This window comes from Semicossyphus pulcher, unplaced genomic scaffold (genome assembly GCF_022749685.1).
Source record: "Semicossyphus pulcher isolate SPU_LCO1_2020_fin unplaced genomic scaffold, fSemPul1.0.p SCAF_13, whole genome shotgun sequence".
Classification (NCBI taxonomy): Eukaryota; Metazoa; Chordata; class Actinopteri; order Labriformes; family Labridae; genus Semicossyphus; species Semicossyphus pulcher.
The window spans coordinates 30,947,365-30,963,558 of record NW_027211637.1 but is presented as its reverse complement, the minus strand read 5'-3'; the positions used below and the strand labels follow the sequence as shown (position 1 = coordinate 30,963,558).

At 44.9% G+C, this 16,194-nt stretch overlaps 1 protein-coding gene across 1 annotated transcript in view; it reads right to left on the bottom strand.

Annotated features, from left to right (window-relative positions):
* Window positions 1-15,152, bottom strand: part of LOC138590210 (IQ motif and SEC7 domain-containing protein 2-like) — a 145,621-nt gene extending 130,469 nt beyond the window's left edge. Inside the window, exons 1-2 of the mRNA XM_069660796.1 lie at window positions 14,636-15,152; window positions 4,704-6,776 (exon numbers count right to left, since the gene is read on the bottom strand). Of these exons, the coding sequence (XP_069516897.1) occupies window positions 4,704-5,452 (749 nt within the window). The 5' untranslated portion in view covers window positions 5,453-6,776; window positions 14,636-15,152. The remainder of the gene's footprint in view (window positions 1-4,703; window positions 6,777-14,635) is intronic.
* Window positions 15,153-16,194: the final 1,042 nt, after the last annotated feature.

Here is a 16,194-nt window from a genome sequence, read left to right as displayed (position 1 = left end):
ATTAACTTGTCAACAACAATGGTGGAGGAGACGCCAATCCTTTGGTTTTTGAGCGAACTATTTCCAGGTGTAGAGCTGCTGCTAACGTCAGGACACGACTCCTTTACACTGTTTTGTCATCTTTGTAAAAATTCTGTGAATAAAAGCAAATATTAAGCATGCAGAGCGATTTAAAACAGACTTCACGGTCACGACCAAGGGAAGCGGAAGTGCTGCCACACACCTCACGTAACCTAGCAACAGTAAGCGCTGATGAGAAGCGCTCTGAAACTCAGGTCCTGGACGCTGCCAGCACAAAACAGGCTGTTAGTGGACACAGTCGCTGATGGTTTTTGGGCTAGATTATTTAAACAGATTATGTGAACAACAACCTCCTGCAGCAGGATCACAGTCGCCCCCTGCTGTCCGCATGTCGTCACTAAGTTGTAAGACACAGTTTATAATGACGTCATGGACAAACACAAAACTTATCATCGAATCGAATTAACAAAACACATTGAAGATGTTCCCATACCAATTCCACTATCTGAGCCTTGTGTATCTGCTGAGACTGAGAGCATGTTCATGTAACATGATGAACACATGAATTCAGCTCTTCTTCGCTGCTATAGAAAAGGAGTTTCCAACGGCAGCCTCACTGAAAAATCATTGATTTCCTGCTAAAACAAGTTGATTTTCTTCAAAGCTAATGAATTATTGTGTTGAATATGGGTGCAGAGACTGTCGTAGTCACAGAGACTGTCGTCTGCATGTGAGGTGTTATCAGAGGCATGTCCAATATATTCCAACAATTAAATAGAGAAATGTTACATGTTATAGCTTTGAGTAATGTAAAGAGATCTCAAGTAGCCTCGCTAACTCGGCCCATCTAAGCTAGCTCGGTCTGTCCCGTTAGTTTGCACGTGTCATGTTGCACCTCTGAGAGGTATCTTGAGGTTATCCTGCATCCTTCCCCCCTAAAATTGAGATGCATTAGCTTGTTGACACGCTAAAGTAAATATTGACAACAGTTCTTAATAGCAGGTTTATATGCATAGGTCTAACAAGCAGCTGTTGTTATCCGGATACAGATCACAGGTTAATAACAGGGGAGAGGGAACGATGGAGAGAAAGACCCTGCAGAGAAGAAGAGAAAAGTGAATGATGCATCCTCTTCACATGTATTTTGCTTCATTTCTCTCTCTCCTCTTCGTCCACGTGAATCCTACAGATCTGACTCCTCTGACTCCTCCACCTCCACACTGCAGAACAACATCACTCTCTCTGTTCATTACCACAACTGTTCTCCATCACCGGCTTTCTTCTGGATCGATAACATGTCACAGCACTGACGTCTAATGATGGTTACGGCATCGTTACGGTCTCATGTGTTCAACTCATCTGAGCACTGACGAGTATTACTGAAGTTTCTCTAACGACAATGATCAGTGTCAGCAGAGATAAATCTGTATTAATGTCTGCAGTGGTCATTTTCTACTTCATCTTTGTTTTGTAGAAAAGAGAGAGAGTCAGGAACTGTTATTCTCGCATGTTTCCGGAACATCACATGAGCCTGAATACAACCGACTGCAACTGGGGACAGAGTATTCAGAATATCAAGGGCTTTGAAGCTTCTCTTTTTTACTGCAATTATTAGTCAGAGCAACATTAAAAAAACAAACTGACCCAGGTAACAGTCGACCAGCAACTCTTGTGTTCAGGGGCTAAAATGACTGCTTTTCTCAATGGAGTCTGGTGTGTGTGCAGAGAGCGATGTAACGTCTGTGTGTGGTTAAAACAATCATCTTCCTCTGTAACACAAAGGTCTATCTCTGTAGGGATCCTTTCTGTCATGTTGTCACACACTTAGAAGAACAATCTGAGCCTGTCAGTGGAAACAACAAGAACTTTTAGTGGTTGATGTAGCCATACAGACCGTTTCACTGCTGCCGGCTGAAGAAATCCACTGGAGCAAGTCCAAAACTTTTGGGACCATCTCATCAACTAAGACTCACACAGACCTCAGGTTCCTCAGTACCAGTGCAAGTGCTGCAGGTTCAGCCAGTAAAATCAGACGCAGATAACCGTCATCATTTCTCCTCCACCACTCAGAAGAGTTAAAGGATATATAATAAAGAAACTAAAATCCAGCATCTGAAGACTGATCATCATGTCGACTGGAGCAGCTTCTACACTTTAGGAATCAGGGGTTGTCCTCCAACGAGAAGAAAATATGAAATGTATACTTTTTAGTCTCTTCAGAAACTTCCACCCATCGATGCTTTTGAGAACGAGGCTGCAGGATGACGAGTTCACAGTTTCCTCGCCTTCACTCTTGAATCTTTCATGAAGTCGTTTAGGTTCATAGTCATGTTTTGCATTTTTCATTCCGTTTACTACGCCTCAGTTTAAGTGTCTATTTCAGGCTGCTGCATGTGTAGCTGACACTGTTCTGCAGCGACGAGTCCGTGTGCTGCAAATCACTGCCTCTCGTGGCTTCCACAATTTTACATAACAACCTGAATTGTGCTGTTAAGTTAGTTTTCCATTAGTCTCACCGAGACTGCAAGATTTATGAGCCACAAATCCTGAGGATTCTGGGAATCCATGTGTGTATTTGATTTGCATATCAATTTCATAACACTGCTGCAGCTCTGTGTCTCTGCAGATGAAATGTTTGCACTGCTCCTTCATGTCCTACATTATTTTCTGCTTCCTTGTGTGTGTGTGTGTGTGTGTGTCTTCAGCCCGAGGAGCTGCAAGGCGCTGCAAGATAAATTTGTGTCAGGGTGTTTTGCATTTTGCTGCATCACGCCGTATACGAAATCACTCACAAACCAGAGTAGGCAGCTTTGCAACATGCAGTCGTGCCTCCGTGCTATAATCTGCCCCAGTGCAGTGTGGGATTTGTTGGCTCACACTCAGTCAGTGGAAGAGGCAGCGAGCAGCCGATTGTACTGTGTGATTTCATAACGAATCAGCCTTATCGTCACTGCTGTCGGACTTCATCATCGTTCCCTGCCTGGCACATCATTTGCAGGCTTTAGGTCAGCTTTTTCTCAGCATATCAGCTGCACCTGAACGCCCCATGATTTAGGGATGGGGGATTTTTTTTCTGCACTTAAATCCCTTAAGATGAATCCAGATCTGAACGTCTGAGTCACACTATGTACCTGTCTCCTTTTGGCTGTATGTATGAGAGCTTATAAGACAAAGCAATAGTACTATTTAATCTGTGTCCATGAGTCATCACTGCGTTTCCCAGCATTCATCTCTGCAGCTCCATCAGAATCCTGCTTTTTGCTGTGTTTGCGGAGGAAAGGAGGCAGTGCTCTGCCTTCCCCGCAGCGGTGCGAGCTCAGCAGAGCTTTAAACGCTCCGAGCATCGAGCGAGGTTAAAAACATTTCAGCTGTTAGCAAGAGTGTCGTCCTTCACACACGTTTTCCACAGTTGCATAGCAACAGCAATCGCCATGACTGAAGACAGCAGTTCGGAGCTGCTGGCTACAAAGAATGTGCCCGGTAGACGCATGGGACAGCTGCAGCCCTGCGTCCTGCGTCCTGCTGCCTGCGGCACACAGCAGCCCTGTGTACAAAGAGGACAACACTTCCTGATAGGACGCTCCTGAGATAGTGATGCCATTTAAAAAACCCAGTTCCAGCCTGCCACAGAGTTGTGACTGAAAACGTCCTCAGAGCATCAAAAAAAAGTGCCAAAACAGAAAAAGGAGCTTCCGAGTTACCTGACAAGTGGTAACCATGGCGACACGTCAACAACTGCATTTTACATAAGGCACAGTTTGTTGCCATTATGGACAACCAATCCTACTGCTGCTCAGCAGAAATATCTATTACATAACACTACTCAGTCTTTGCTCCTCCAATTATCAGCGTTAGAGATCCTGTTATCGTTTAGTTCCTTTGTCTCGGGAGTCTCATGCACTCCTGCTCTTCAGCAAAATGCAAATTCCCACTACAACCTTCCACTCTGTAGCCCTATTAGCAGATAAAAGGATAAATATTTATCAGCTCCGTACACCCACCAATCCCACCACAGAGAGAACTCACAGGGCCATCAGCTGCCCGCACAACTTTGGAGGAAGAAACACTTCAATGTTTAACTTCAGTCACCTCTCACAGTCCAAACCGCTTTGCAACAATTCAGTAATACAGCTTTGCTTTGAAATCTCTTTTGCCAGCAAAGAATCAAGCAACAATTATGTCTCCAGCTCATATTAGCATGTGGGCACACACTTCTAGGCTTTCACAAAACCTGCGTGAGAGAAGCTGCAAAGTTAGTAGCGATCAAAGTCAAAGATTAACACGAGCTTTGGCAAAACAGGCAGTGGGACGACAGACTGGAAGCGGAGTTTGATTATGGAAATTTAGTGAAAGGATGCCATATTAACTGAAGAGTCACAATCATGGTTTACAGGCAAATATTACCCTTTAAAACTGAAGAAACAAAACATTTGAATGTACCAACAGATTTTCTCTGTTTCAAATTCATGGCTTTGAAACGGAGAGAATCTGAGGGAGGTGAAAAACGGTGATACCTCCTTTATATAACTGAGCCGATTTCAACATGGCATCCTGTGTTAATCCAGCCATTATTTAGGAGGTAAACTTTGTTTGTTCCTGTCCACTGCTCAGATCAGGTTTGCCTTCCTCTCGTGCCACCTTTGGCTTTGATTGTAGTAAAAATACCTTAAACTGTTACTTACGATTTGTGGTGGTGGAGGGTGTGGGCGTGGTGGTTGTTGGAGGCGTTGGCTCTGTGCAGCCGCTCAAGCCTCTCTTTCTCTTTCTCCACAAAGTTGGTGTTGGTGCCGGTGCTGGTGGATGGAGCTCGGGTCAGCCGGCTGTGGGCTCTTGGCTGATCCCTGGGTGGGATCGGAGGCGGGGGAGGCGGAGCCGGAGCTGAGGAGGAGATCGGCGATGGGATTGGAGTCGGGATGGAGATGGAGCTCGGGGCTGAAGACGGAGAAGGGCCAGGAACGAGGATTGCGGTCATACTGGTGCTGTTGGTGCTGTTGTAGGAGTGGTGGGAGGAGTGGTGGTGGTGGTGCTGATGATGCTGGTGGTGGTGGTGGCCGTGGCTGTGGTGGAGGGGGATCGAGGTGGGAGGCTGGGGAGGAGCTTGGTGTTGGCTGTTGTGGTATTGGTGGTGATTCTTGGTAGAAATGGATGCCGATGTAGTCTGAGTTGGTGGAGGTGGTGGCGGAGGAGGAGGAATAGGAGGTTCAGGGGGAGGAGCAGGTGGAGGTGGAGCAACAGGTTGCCGGTCCAAGCGCAGGTCTTTGTTCTCCTGGCTGAGCCGGTCAAGCTGGACCTCTAGTTCCTCGATTCGGCGCCGCTGGGTTTCTAGAAGCTTCTGCTGGCTCTCAATGATGTTGTTGAGCTCAAGAAGGTACTCCACGGCCCGGTTAGGGCTCTCTGGGCTGCCCTGGCCTGGGCCTTGATTAGCATCCATGTCTAGCTGAGTTGAGAGCTAGCACACAGGCTAATGGCTAGGGAACCTCAGGCTAAACAATAATTGGGTGATCACCCAGCGACCAAGGTTCGCTAATGCTCTAAATAATAAACTGAAGAGCCTATACGCAGTTGGCTGTTACAGTTGGTTAGATCCAGGTTGGACACTGCCAGCTGGCACTGAGCTAAATGCTAAACTTCTGCGCTAACTGGAGCAGAGCTAAAGGCTAAATTGCTAAGTGTTAGATATCACAGAGGTTAGTAAAGTGGTAAAACAGTTAAAGGAGGAAACTAATACTTATAGGAGAGTAAAGCTACTTTACTCTACAGTCTAGTCTACAACCTAACCTCTAATAACTACAAAACTACACCTTATGGCCCTAAGCCCTACACCGCTACTGTCCTTCACCCTCCCCCCCACCAGAGGTAAGTGGGGGGGAGAGGACTTTCTCTTCTTGGAGTTCTGATTTAAAGATCAAGATGGACCTCGTCCTTGCTGGCTCCAATCGGAGAAGTTTATTGAATCGTCGACCATCCCCCGGTTCAGTCAGGTGTTTTTGTTTGGACTCAGACCCATGACAGTTGAAAACAGAACAAGTATAGAGAAAGAGATGTGTTCTCCCCCACAACAAAACAGCTGTGTGTGTGTCTGTTTGTCAGTAAGTCAGTTGTATCCACTCTTTGCACTCCATGCAGAAGATTAGAATATAGGTTTGCACGAAGCAGATATGGAGACCATAGCTGATAGAGACTTCATTTGTCCCTCTGGGTCAAAGGTATCACACGGTAGCATTGTTGAGCAACGGCAGCTTGTCCAGCGCATCCACTAAAATGTTTCCAAGTGCCGCTGCAGAAATGCAGTCTGCACGAACGTATACAAGCTCGCAAACAAGATGACGAATAACCGGCTTTCCTGTTGTGCCTTAAAATAAAATCCTGGGGTCAGAACCCCTGTGGTGATGCTCCAAATCAAACAGCCTGGACATCTGGGGCAAGAAAAGAGGCAGGAATTCAGTTCGGACTCTTTCCATCCACAACCAGTCTGGAACCTCTTTAAATCAACACAACGCAAAGCTCCTCAAAATTAAAATGCAGCGTCTACCGAAGATCATCTTCTGAAAAACTTTGAAGAGAAGAGGTGCACCTCTTCCTGGTCCATGGGTTCACCTGCAGGACTCAGGCTGTCATCCTGCAGACGGTCTGTCAGAGGAAGTGATGCACAAAGGTTAAATGTCATGTCAGATGTTCTTCTTCCTCCTGGATACGGTGAGGCATCTCAAATTCACCGTCATTATCATCCCGTTGGATGGCATAACAAGATACTCCTTCAAGTGATCCATCAGGTACATGAAAAAGAAGAAAAGACAGAGTAGATGAGAAGATTGTAGGTTGTTAAACAGGAGAGTAGGAGTAAACAGGAAATATCAACTCAAGATACAGCCGCAAAACTGGCTGCTATGTAATCCTAAGGGGCAAACCACTAAGTGCGTCCACTAAAAGTTCTTGTTGTTTCCACTGACAGGCTCAGATTGTTATTCTAATTGTCTGACAGCATTACTGAGAGGATCCCTACAGAGATAGACCTTTGTGTTACAGAGGAAGATTTAACAGCTGTTACATCAGTCTCTTCTGAGCCACCAGACTACTTCCACAAAACCAGTGAATCTACTACTGGAGTCGCTTGTTCGACGCTGACACTTGGATTGTTGTTTGTTTGTTACGCAAATGTGGTGTTGGATCCTCGCTAACCATTTAAAACATCAAAGCCACACAACATCAAAAACAACCAGGCAGCAGACGTAGACCAGCAACTTCTGCAAAGTACCACCACTGTTCTTGTCAATGGAGTCTGGTGGCTTTCCACAGAGCGATGTAACGTCCGTTTCTGGTTAAAAAAAATCATCTTCCTCTGTAACAAAAAGGTCTATCTCTGTAGGGATCCTTTCAGTAATGGTCTCAGACACTTAGGGCGTTTTCACATTAGGTACGATTGCTTCGTACCCGCCGATCAGCTTTCACATTAGTAATTTTGTTCCGTACCCGATCACACTTGCGGTAGGACTCCGCAGCAGAAGGTCGCGGTAATGCGCCTCATAAACAAGGAGAAGAAGAAGAGTATCATCAACTATGGAACATTGTTTATGTTGTCATTCCAGTGTAGAAAAGCGAGCATGATCCCAAGCCCAAACAATGGAGCCGACCTTCGGACTATGCCCACTATAATTCTTATTTTGAAGAAAATCTTAACGACCTTCTCACCTACATTCCTACGGTATCAGCCGTGGCCGTGCAGCTCAGAGGATGAGATCGGCTGTGCTGCACGCATACGCAGAAACATTATAAAAAGCAGTCCACTTCCGTGGTTTGGTACGGTAAGCTTTCACACCTGATGCGTACCGTACCCGAGTACACATGAACCGTACTCGAGACCACCTTTTTAAGTGGACCGGATCAACGAACTGTGCCCGAGTACAGTACACAGTGTTCACACTTATCAAACGAACCGGACTTTGGGGTCAAGTGGACTCGGATCCGGGCCCGGGCCCCTGATGTGAAGGCCCCCTTAGTGGCGGACTTTGCTCAGACACATTTGCCCTGAGAGACTACACTGAAGCCATTACAGCCAGCTTTGGGGCTGCTGACTGAAACGATCTACTCAGAGGCGGGGCTTCCATGGTGGCACGGGGGGGCACCCGCCCCCCCTGCAATCTGATTGGCCACCCCGTGTGCCCCCCCAATGGTCATTGACTCGTGGTAATGTCAATCATTGTGTAAAGCTCTTTACCGACGCTGCATGTTAAAACGGAAGCAAAGCTGAAACCTTGTGTGACTAGACTGTGTTAAGAACTCATGAAGGCTTTTATTTTGGAAAAAGAAACAAAGGAAGTGGCTCCGCTAACGAACTCGTCGTGTAACTTCACCAGTCACGGACTTTTTTGCGACGTGATGCTCCTAGGTGCACCGAGTTAAGGTAAGAACAGAACACTACAGGTTCTTTAACAATGTTTTGCCAACTAATTTGGTTCAATTTGCATGGGAAACTGTTATTAAACAACACTGCAGGTGTGTTTTAGTAACTAACTAAACTAAGGGCTAACTAAACTAAAGTTTAGTTAGCTCTCCATCTAGATAAACTTAAACATCTCTCCACTATTTCAGTAATGTTAGCAATAGCATCTGTCGTGTGTTTCACGTTTTGCAACTTGAATTAACAGTCAACAACAGAGCAGGGCTCCAGACTAACACAGTCCCGTCGTCGTAAAAATATGTATTTGAGACGATAATTAATAGCCCCTGGAACGCAGTTGGGACGAAAATTGTTTTTTTTGCACTGAAAATGCACATATCACTGTCACTACATAAACGGCGCGAAACTTCTTGCAGCACTAGACTCATACACAGACTATTGCACGAGACTGACAATAGACCCGCGAAATCAACAACAGTAGCACGGTGACAGTGATGGTGGTCAAAGAGTCCGGAGCCCTGCAACAGAGTATCATATCATTGTTGCCACTGTGATGTTGTTACAGTACAAATAACATGTTGCTTTTCATTGTGTTTATGGACACGTTTTCAATGTATACTACAGTATGAAACGGAGGCAGGGAGAGATCTCCAATTTCTTTACTAAGAAAATTAGGGAGAGTGCAGGTGACCAGCAGTGTCAGAGACAGAGTCAAGCCGAATGCAGCCAGGAAGCTGTCACAGGCCAAAATTTCCAGGGTCAGACCAGCACTCATGGACCTCCAGGTGAAAATGCAGATATTAGGGAAATGCTTTAAAATGTGTAATGTGGTGTTCTGCACGATTTTACAGTTATTCAGTGAATAAAGGAATTTAAATACCTCCTTTTAAACACAGTATAAAACTGGCACTATGCACTTGAAATTGTGTATTTGTTAAATATCTGCAATTCATGCTATATATTATTTTAAAAAATAATCATGTACACTTTATTAAAAATAGAATTAAATCATGTATATTCAATTCAAAATAGAATTAATGAAGTGTTGACTGTGTCAATCAGTACTTTCAGATGCACAAAGGGAGAGGACTGACCCTGGTGATGACCATGCTGAATCAGATGACAGCTGCTGCAGCAGCTCCAGCAGCAACAGGAACCTCCCAGTTCACCCTACTTTTGCTACACCGAAAGGTCCCCAAGGTAGAGTATTTATTAAAAATGCTATTAACCTATCACAAGCAACATGTGAATTACTCTTTTGTATTACTTGCCTGCTGAAATGCAGTTGTCCCTTAATATATTTAAAAAGGTAAAGCTTGACAATCTAAATGTTACTTTGGAGTTGTCACTGCTTAATGATCCAACTCAACTTTTCAAATGTTAAATAAAATGTTAAACATCTTTAAAAATGAACTTAATTCTCCTTCCTCATTTAAAAATTCCAGAATCTTCATGTATGCATATAGAAGCACTAACTTCTGACCAACTCTGTACAGCAAACATCCTAGTGTTCTGTGTGTTACCACTTGGTAAGAGTACACCCAGCAGATTTAATGTGACCAAGAAAAGCAAGATGAAAACATAAACAGTTTGTAACTGTACAATATAAATATTGTAGTGGGCGATCAGTGGCAGCCCTCATTTTTGTTACTTTTGGGCGGCCCCCCCAGATTAATTGTTGTTACCCCCTGTGCCCCCCACCAAAAAATTCTCTGGACCCGCCCCTGGATCTACTGGATTACAAAACTTTTTTATTAGTCCCAAAATAAGTTAAAACAGGGTTTAAAAAACTAAACTAAACTAAACTAAAATGAACTTCCAGTTTTCCTCACTGCCTGTTTCTTCTCTTTTATCGTTTACTGTTTTTTTTATCCTCTCTGCTGTCTTCATGATCTTTGTTTTCTCTTCTGCTCCTCCGTGCGTTCTTCTCTTCCTTATGTAGTTCCATGTAGCTGTTCCTTTTTCATCTCCATCCCTTTCATTTCTGTCTCTGTCTCTCTCTCTCTCTTTCTCACTGGTTGCTAGGAGTGTGAGGTCTCTCAGCCCATAAATACCAATGACATGCTCTGTCTAAGCCATCAGAGACAAGAAAAATCATCACACACCATCAGCCTGTCCTCCTACTCTCTATCACCACCCTCACTCCGTCTTAGTCCTTCTGTTTCTCTTGTTCTTTCTTTCCATTTCCTCTTTTTGTCAGTTTCAACACTTTTCCAAATCAATGCAAATTAATTCCAATTAATACAATATTCAAAGACGAAACATTTCAAAATCAGCCTCAATAACAGTGTGATTCAGTAATGTGACCTCCTTTTCTTTCGGTCTTTTTTGCTGTTGTAATTGTTGCTATCACTTCCTGCTCTTGGTTGCCACATTCAGGCCACAGCTTGCCATTTCCAGAGCTCATGTCACACATCATTAAACAGCCTGTGGACTGTATCACAGACACATCCTCTGTGACGTCTCAGGTAAAGCCCTGCAAAAGCTACAATGGGATTTCTTAATTCACCGTTCACTGAAACTCGTCCTCGATCAGTGATTGTCCAATCACAGCTTAGCAATGATAACCAGGCAGAGCAGGTCTGCTGGCTTTAGCTTTCAACACAGATGTCCTTTTAGTTATTTGTGATACTGTAATGCTGGGTGACAGCTTTGGCTGTGTGTGTTTTAATGAGGGTGGTGTCCACTCTGGTGGCTGATAAGGAGTTCTGGGGAAGTAGGTTTAGGTTCCTACAGTTGCGAGTTAATGCTGTCTCCATTGACCAGGTTAGTCCAAGTTATTGGAGTACATGTTAACATAACCAGAGGGGTTGGCAACCCTGTTTTTGTTGCGTTACTGGAGACACCTAAACTTCAGTTAAGCTAGTGCGAGGACAAGATGTAAATGTGCGTAAAGCTGAGCTGTCAAACACACGGCACCTCCTCATCCTTCTTTCACTATTAGCCCAGCAACACTTCAAAAGCTACTAACGTACCTGGGTCAGATAACTGGCTACCTCGCAACACAACAACAACGCTGTTTCTTTGTTCCATTATTGTTTTACCAAACTGGTAACACCGCTGACGTTTTGCCTGGGCCGTATAGCTCTCGTCCTCACAGCTCCTGAGCGCTGTGTGTGGTTGGCGCCCCCTGTGGACAAAGCGTCTCCTCTCTCTGCTGATCTCGTCCTGTTCGCGCGTAAGTCGTAAATCTCCTCCTGCTTTCTTTGAAGAGCCAAACGTCACTCACTGTGAATCTTTATGTTTCCGCAGCGTGCTGTTAATCTGCTGGCCTGACACTGCCCCGGTCACATCACTTAAACACGTTAAAAATAAATATATAGAATAATTAATGTTCTTCCTGGTGGTCTGTTTGTAGCTCAGAGGCATCAGGAATATTTTCAGCCTGTTTCATAACCAGATAAAAACTCCTCACAGGAGCTTTAATGTGTCTTTTTTTAAATGATTCAGGTGTAAAGAGTTATCTTCCAACTTACCAAGCTAATGCTATCAGGCTAGCTTCAACAGCTTTTATAAATCAATAAGGATTTCCAGCTGTACACCTGCCAGTGTTACACGTCAAACTCCTTAACCGAAGCTATCGTGGTTACTAAAAGTCAAAAACACTTTAAAGCACAAACTGGACTCGGCTCGAGGTCCCGCAGACGTCATTTCAAGACATCTTTCTGTTCTAATCCATAATTGCCACTTGGAGTCACTGATGTGCAAAGTTGTTGGTAGTGAACACACACACACACACACACACACACACACACACACACACACACACACACACACACACACACACACACACACGCACACACACACACCCTCACTCACTCACAGACACACACAGGTAATGGCTGGCCCTCTGGTCTCTATTGCAACGTGGCCAAACAGTTTCAGCTTTTATATCTCTTCCCATTAAGCACATTCAATTATTCATGAGTCACTAACTGACCACCATCCCTCTCTGCCTCTCTCTCTCTCTCTCTCTCTCTCTCTGCCAGGCTCTCTCTACCTTCCTCTCTGTGTGTGCAGGCTCGCTGCAGATTGCAGGTTCATGCTTGAATCGTCAGTGGCAGACACACTGTATACGCAGCCATGTGTGTGTGTGTGTGTGTGTGTGTGCGTGTTGTTAGTGACTGAGCTCTTGTCTCCTCAGACTGATCGACATTTGATTCCGTTTTTTTCTCTCTGTGGACATTTCACTGCCTTCAGTCATCATTATTAAACTAAATCTGACCAAATAAAAAAATATATTTTATATTCAGCACATCTGAATCAATCTTCTTGAAAAAGAAAATAGTAATCAGCTGCTGGATGTGTCAATAGTTTAAGCCATTTGTCGCCTAATTGACTGAAGATTATATTTTATTTAATTATCTTAATATGTATTTTTGGGGCAAAAGAAAATGGTTGGAGTCCCAACAAGTAACATTGTTAAAACTCTGCTACATTACAGAGGAATACAAACCTGTGATAATCAATAGTATTATTTAATAATTAGCCTTAAAAATATTAGTTTTACAAGACAACCGAGCGTCCTGCTGATGACAATGCTAACCGCTAAAGCAGCAATCTCGGATATAGTCTGACAACGATGTGTCCTCTGGGAGCAACGGCAAACATTTCGAGCATTCCAGTTCAGCCAGCGTTTAGCGATGAACAACTTCCAGCTAACACGTCCTTTTCCATGCGCTGCATTCGAGCTCGAGCAGCGACTGTGTGTTCAGATCAAAGGTAAATTCTCCCTCCAGATGTGTCTGCTAAATAAACGCTGTCATCTCTCGGTTCGTCCCATCCCCCGGAGGAGCGCCCGTTCATCTGTCTGTGCTGAGTCTCAGTCTCACTGTAAACAGGAAGTTACACAGAGGCTGCACTCTGGCTTACTGCAGCGGGATGAAGCCCAAACAGAAACAGATTCTTGTGATCGACTTTAATTAACGGCTCTTCAGTTTGCTGAAAGAACAACATCATGATGCAGATTAGGAACAACATGAAGCTTTGTCAGGTCTGTCCTCAGGAGGAGAAGAACACTACTGTAACATGAGACGGAGGGCGGAGCCATCGTTTATGATGCATTCAGGGAAGTCAGGAAATCTAAACGCTAAACGGCTTTGCGACACAGCATCAAGGGAATTTATCTAAGGTGGATGTTTGATCTAGAGCAGATTGTTAGCTGAACTAGCTGCAGGTGTCTGTTTATAGAGATTAATAAGAAGCTAACTCATCATCAGATGATGCTAATGGGAGCCGGGCACGACAGACAGGTCTAACTGACCGACTGACAAGGTGCAGCTCCTCGATGAGTTCACGTTGTTGTTTTGAACGATGGCAACGAAGATTCTTCACATCAACATTCTTCAACTATTTATTCGCGGCCCTTTCACCACGTTACCTTAAAAACAAAGATGTGTGGTGTTTGCATGTGTTTGTATGCATAGTCACTCATTCAATATCCATCATACTGCCACACGGGGTCATTTGCAATCTGTATGACAAGTCTATTAAATATGTGCTTGTTCAAAGGGAAATAAGCCATTAACTGTACGACATCATTTCAAACAGATCTGCTGTACATCCTCCATCTTTGTCTCTATGACGAGCGGCGTTCACTGTTAAACAAGGAAATAACTGGCAGATTAATTGGTGATGAAAATAATTGTTAGTTGTAGTCCCGTTGTGGGTTGTTGTGGAGCCTGTGAGCCAGTTCAGAGTGTTCTTTTCATGCACAGAGTGTAGGCGGATTGAACTGCTGTTTCTCTTTGTATTCTGATTGCATTCTTTCAGTTTCAGGACTATTTTAATGAACAAATGTTACAGTCAAGTTATCTGCAACACACACACACACACACACACACACACACGCACAATCATACAGCCCACACATATTTTACACACACAGCACGTACATGCACACGCGCACACACGAAACACACCACGCACAAACATTCAGTATGCATGTATCTCGTACTAAATAGTTCACATAGGCTGAAAATGCACACACACAGACACACACACACACACACACGCACACACACACACACCACCAGTCCTCGTGGCCTATATAGGCAACAGTTACACATACATGACATGCTCACACACACACACACACACACACACACACACACACACACACACACACACACACACACACAGAACACACACACACACACACACGATGCAGCATCCAGAAAAAGCGACGGGAATAAAAAGCAGGCAGCGGAGTCTCACAGGTTTCAGCGGCTCCTGCAGAGGTGATGGAAGGATGAAGGTGGAGGAGGAGGAAGGAGGAGGAGGAGGGAGGATTATTGATCCCTGCTCATCCCTCTATCTCCTCCTCCGCTGCTGCTGTCACCATCATCATCTCCCTCCGATAAAAAAGACGCACAAGTGCTGCTGCTGCTCCGCGGTTTTCCTCTCCTCTTCTTCTTCTTGATCAGATTCTGATCAATTCATCCCTCCTTCTCGCTCTCTCTCTTCATGTATTCCTCCACTCGCCTCTCTGCTGCTGCTGCTGCTGCTGCAGGCCCAGCTCCTCTTCTCCTCCTCCTTTTTCTTCCTCTTTTTCTTCTTGTTGCCGAGTCAATCTCTTTCTAATTATCATTCCTCCGCGTCTGACAGCCGAGCGATCCTCTGCTGCAGCGCTGATGATCCCCTCTCTCTCTGTACGTGCGTGTGAACGGACGCTGCTTCGGTTATTATCGCTGGTGAAACATTAGTTTTTTCTCCTCCGCTATTCTGCCGTAGAAGGAGGAAGGAAGGAGGGAGGGAGGGAGGGAGGGAGGGAAGGAGGGAGGAGGTGTTGAGTCCAGACAGGCTGCCTGGATAGATGGATGGATGGATGGAGGAGGTGGAATCAGAGGAGTGAAGAAGGAAGAGGGAGGAAGGAGGGAGGAAGAGTGTGTGAGAAGAAACGCGCACCGTCACGCAGCGACAAACGTAGAAATCCCATCGCTGCTGGTTTACACAAACATCACACACGTTACTGAGGATGTGTGAGGCTGTACACACTGCTGCTGTCTTAAACATACGAGGAACAGCTCAGAGAGTGCAGTCGAATTGTCACAAGTCACGAGGCTGCAGTCCATGCATACCGAAATATAAAAATCCTGTTCAGCACGGAAGAACGGAACAAAACAAGCTTCAGTCGAGGAAACTATTCAAATAAACATTAAAGGTGAAACGCTGCAGACAGAGTGAAGACTAAAGGCTCTCAGCGACAGGTCGAAACAGAAACTGTACAAGGAATCCCAACCGAACTTGTACACAAGTGACATCCACAACCACAGACTGGCCGACATGACAGCTCCCTAAAAGTGAGGCCAAACCCTCTCTGTCGCCCCCTGCTGACTGGCTGCAGTATAGCTCATAAAGCCCGCCTCCTCCATGTTAACAGATGGGACATGAGTCAAACTATAAAATCAAAATACACGTCAAATACATTTTTCTCAAACATGGTTTCTGTCATTATAGTTAGTTCTTATCATGCTGATTTATGTCCAAGTGTTCGTTTTTCTGACAAGTTTACTTTTAATTAGTTATTTGATGCTATAAAAAGGGGGTGTGGCCACATGATTGACAGCTCTCTTGACAAATGGGGCTCCGGCAGCGTTCTGTTCCCGAGTAGCAGAGTAGAGGAGGAACAGCGAGAGGAGACGTAACTAACACTAAGGGCGGGTTCACACCTGCCTTGTTTAGTCCGATTGAACCGTGGAGCGTTGTGGTCGGTGTGAACGCCAGAATCAAACTCTGGTGCAGACCAAACAGACCTACAAAAGACGGGTCTCGGT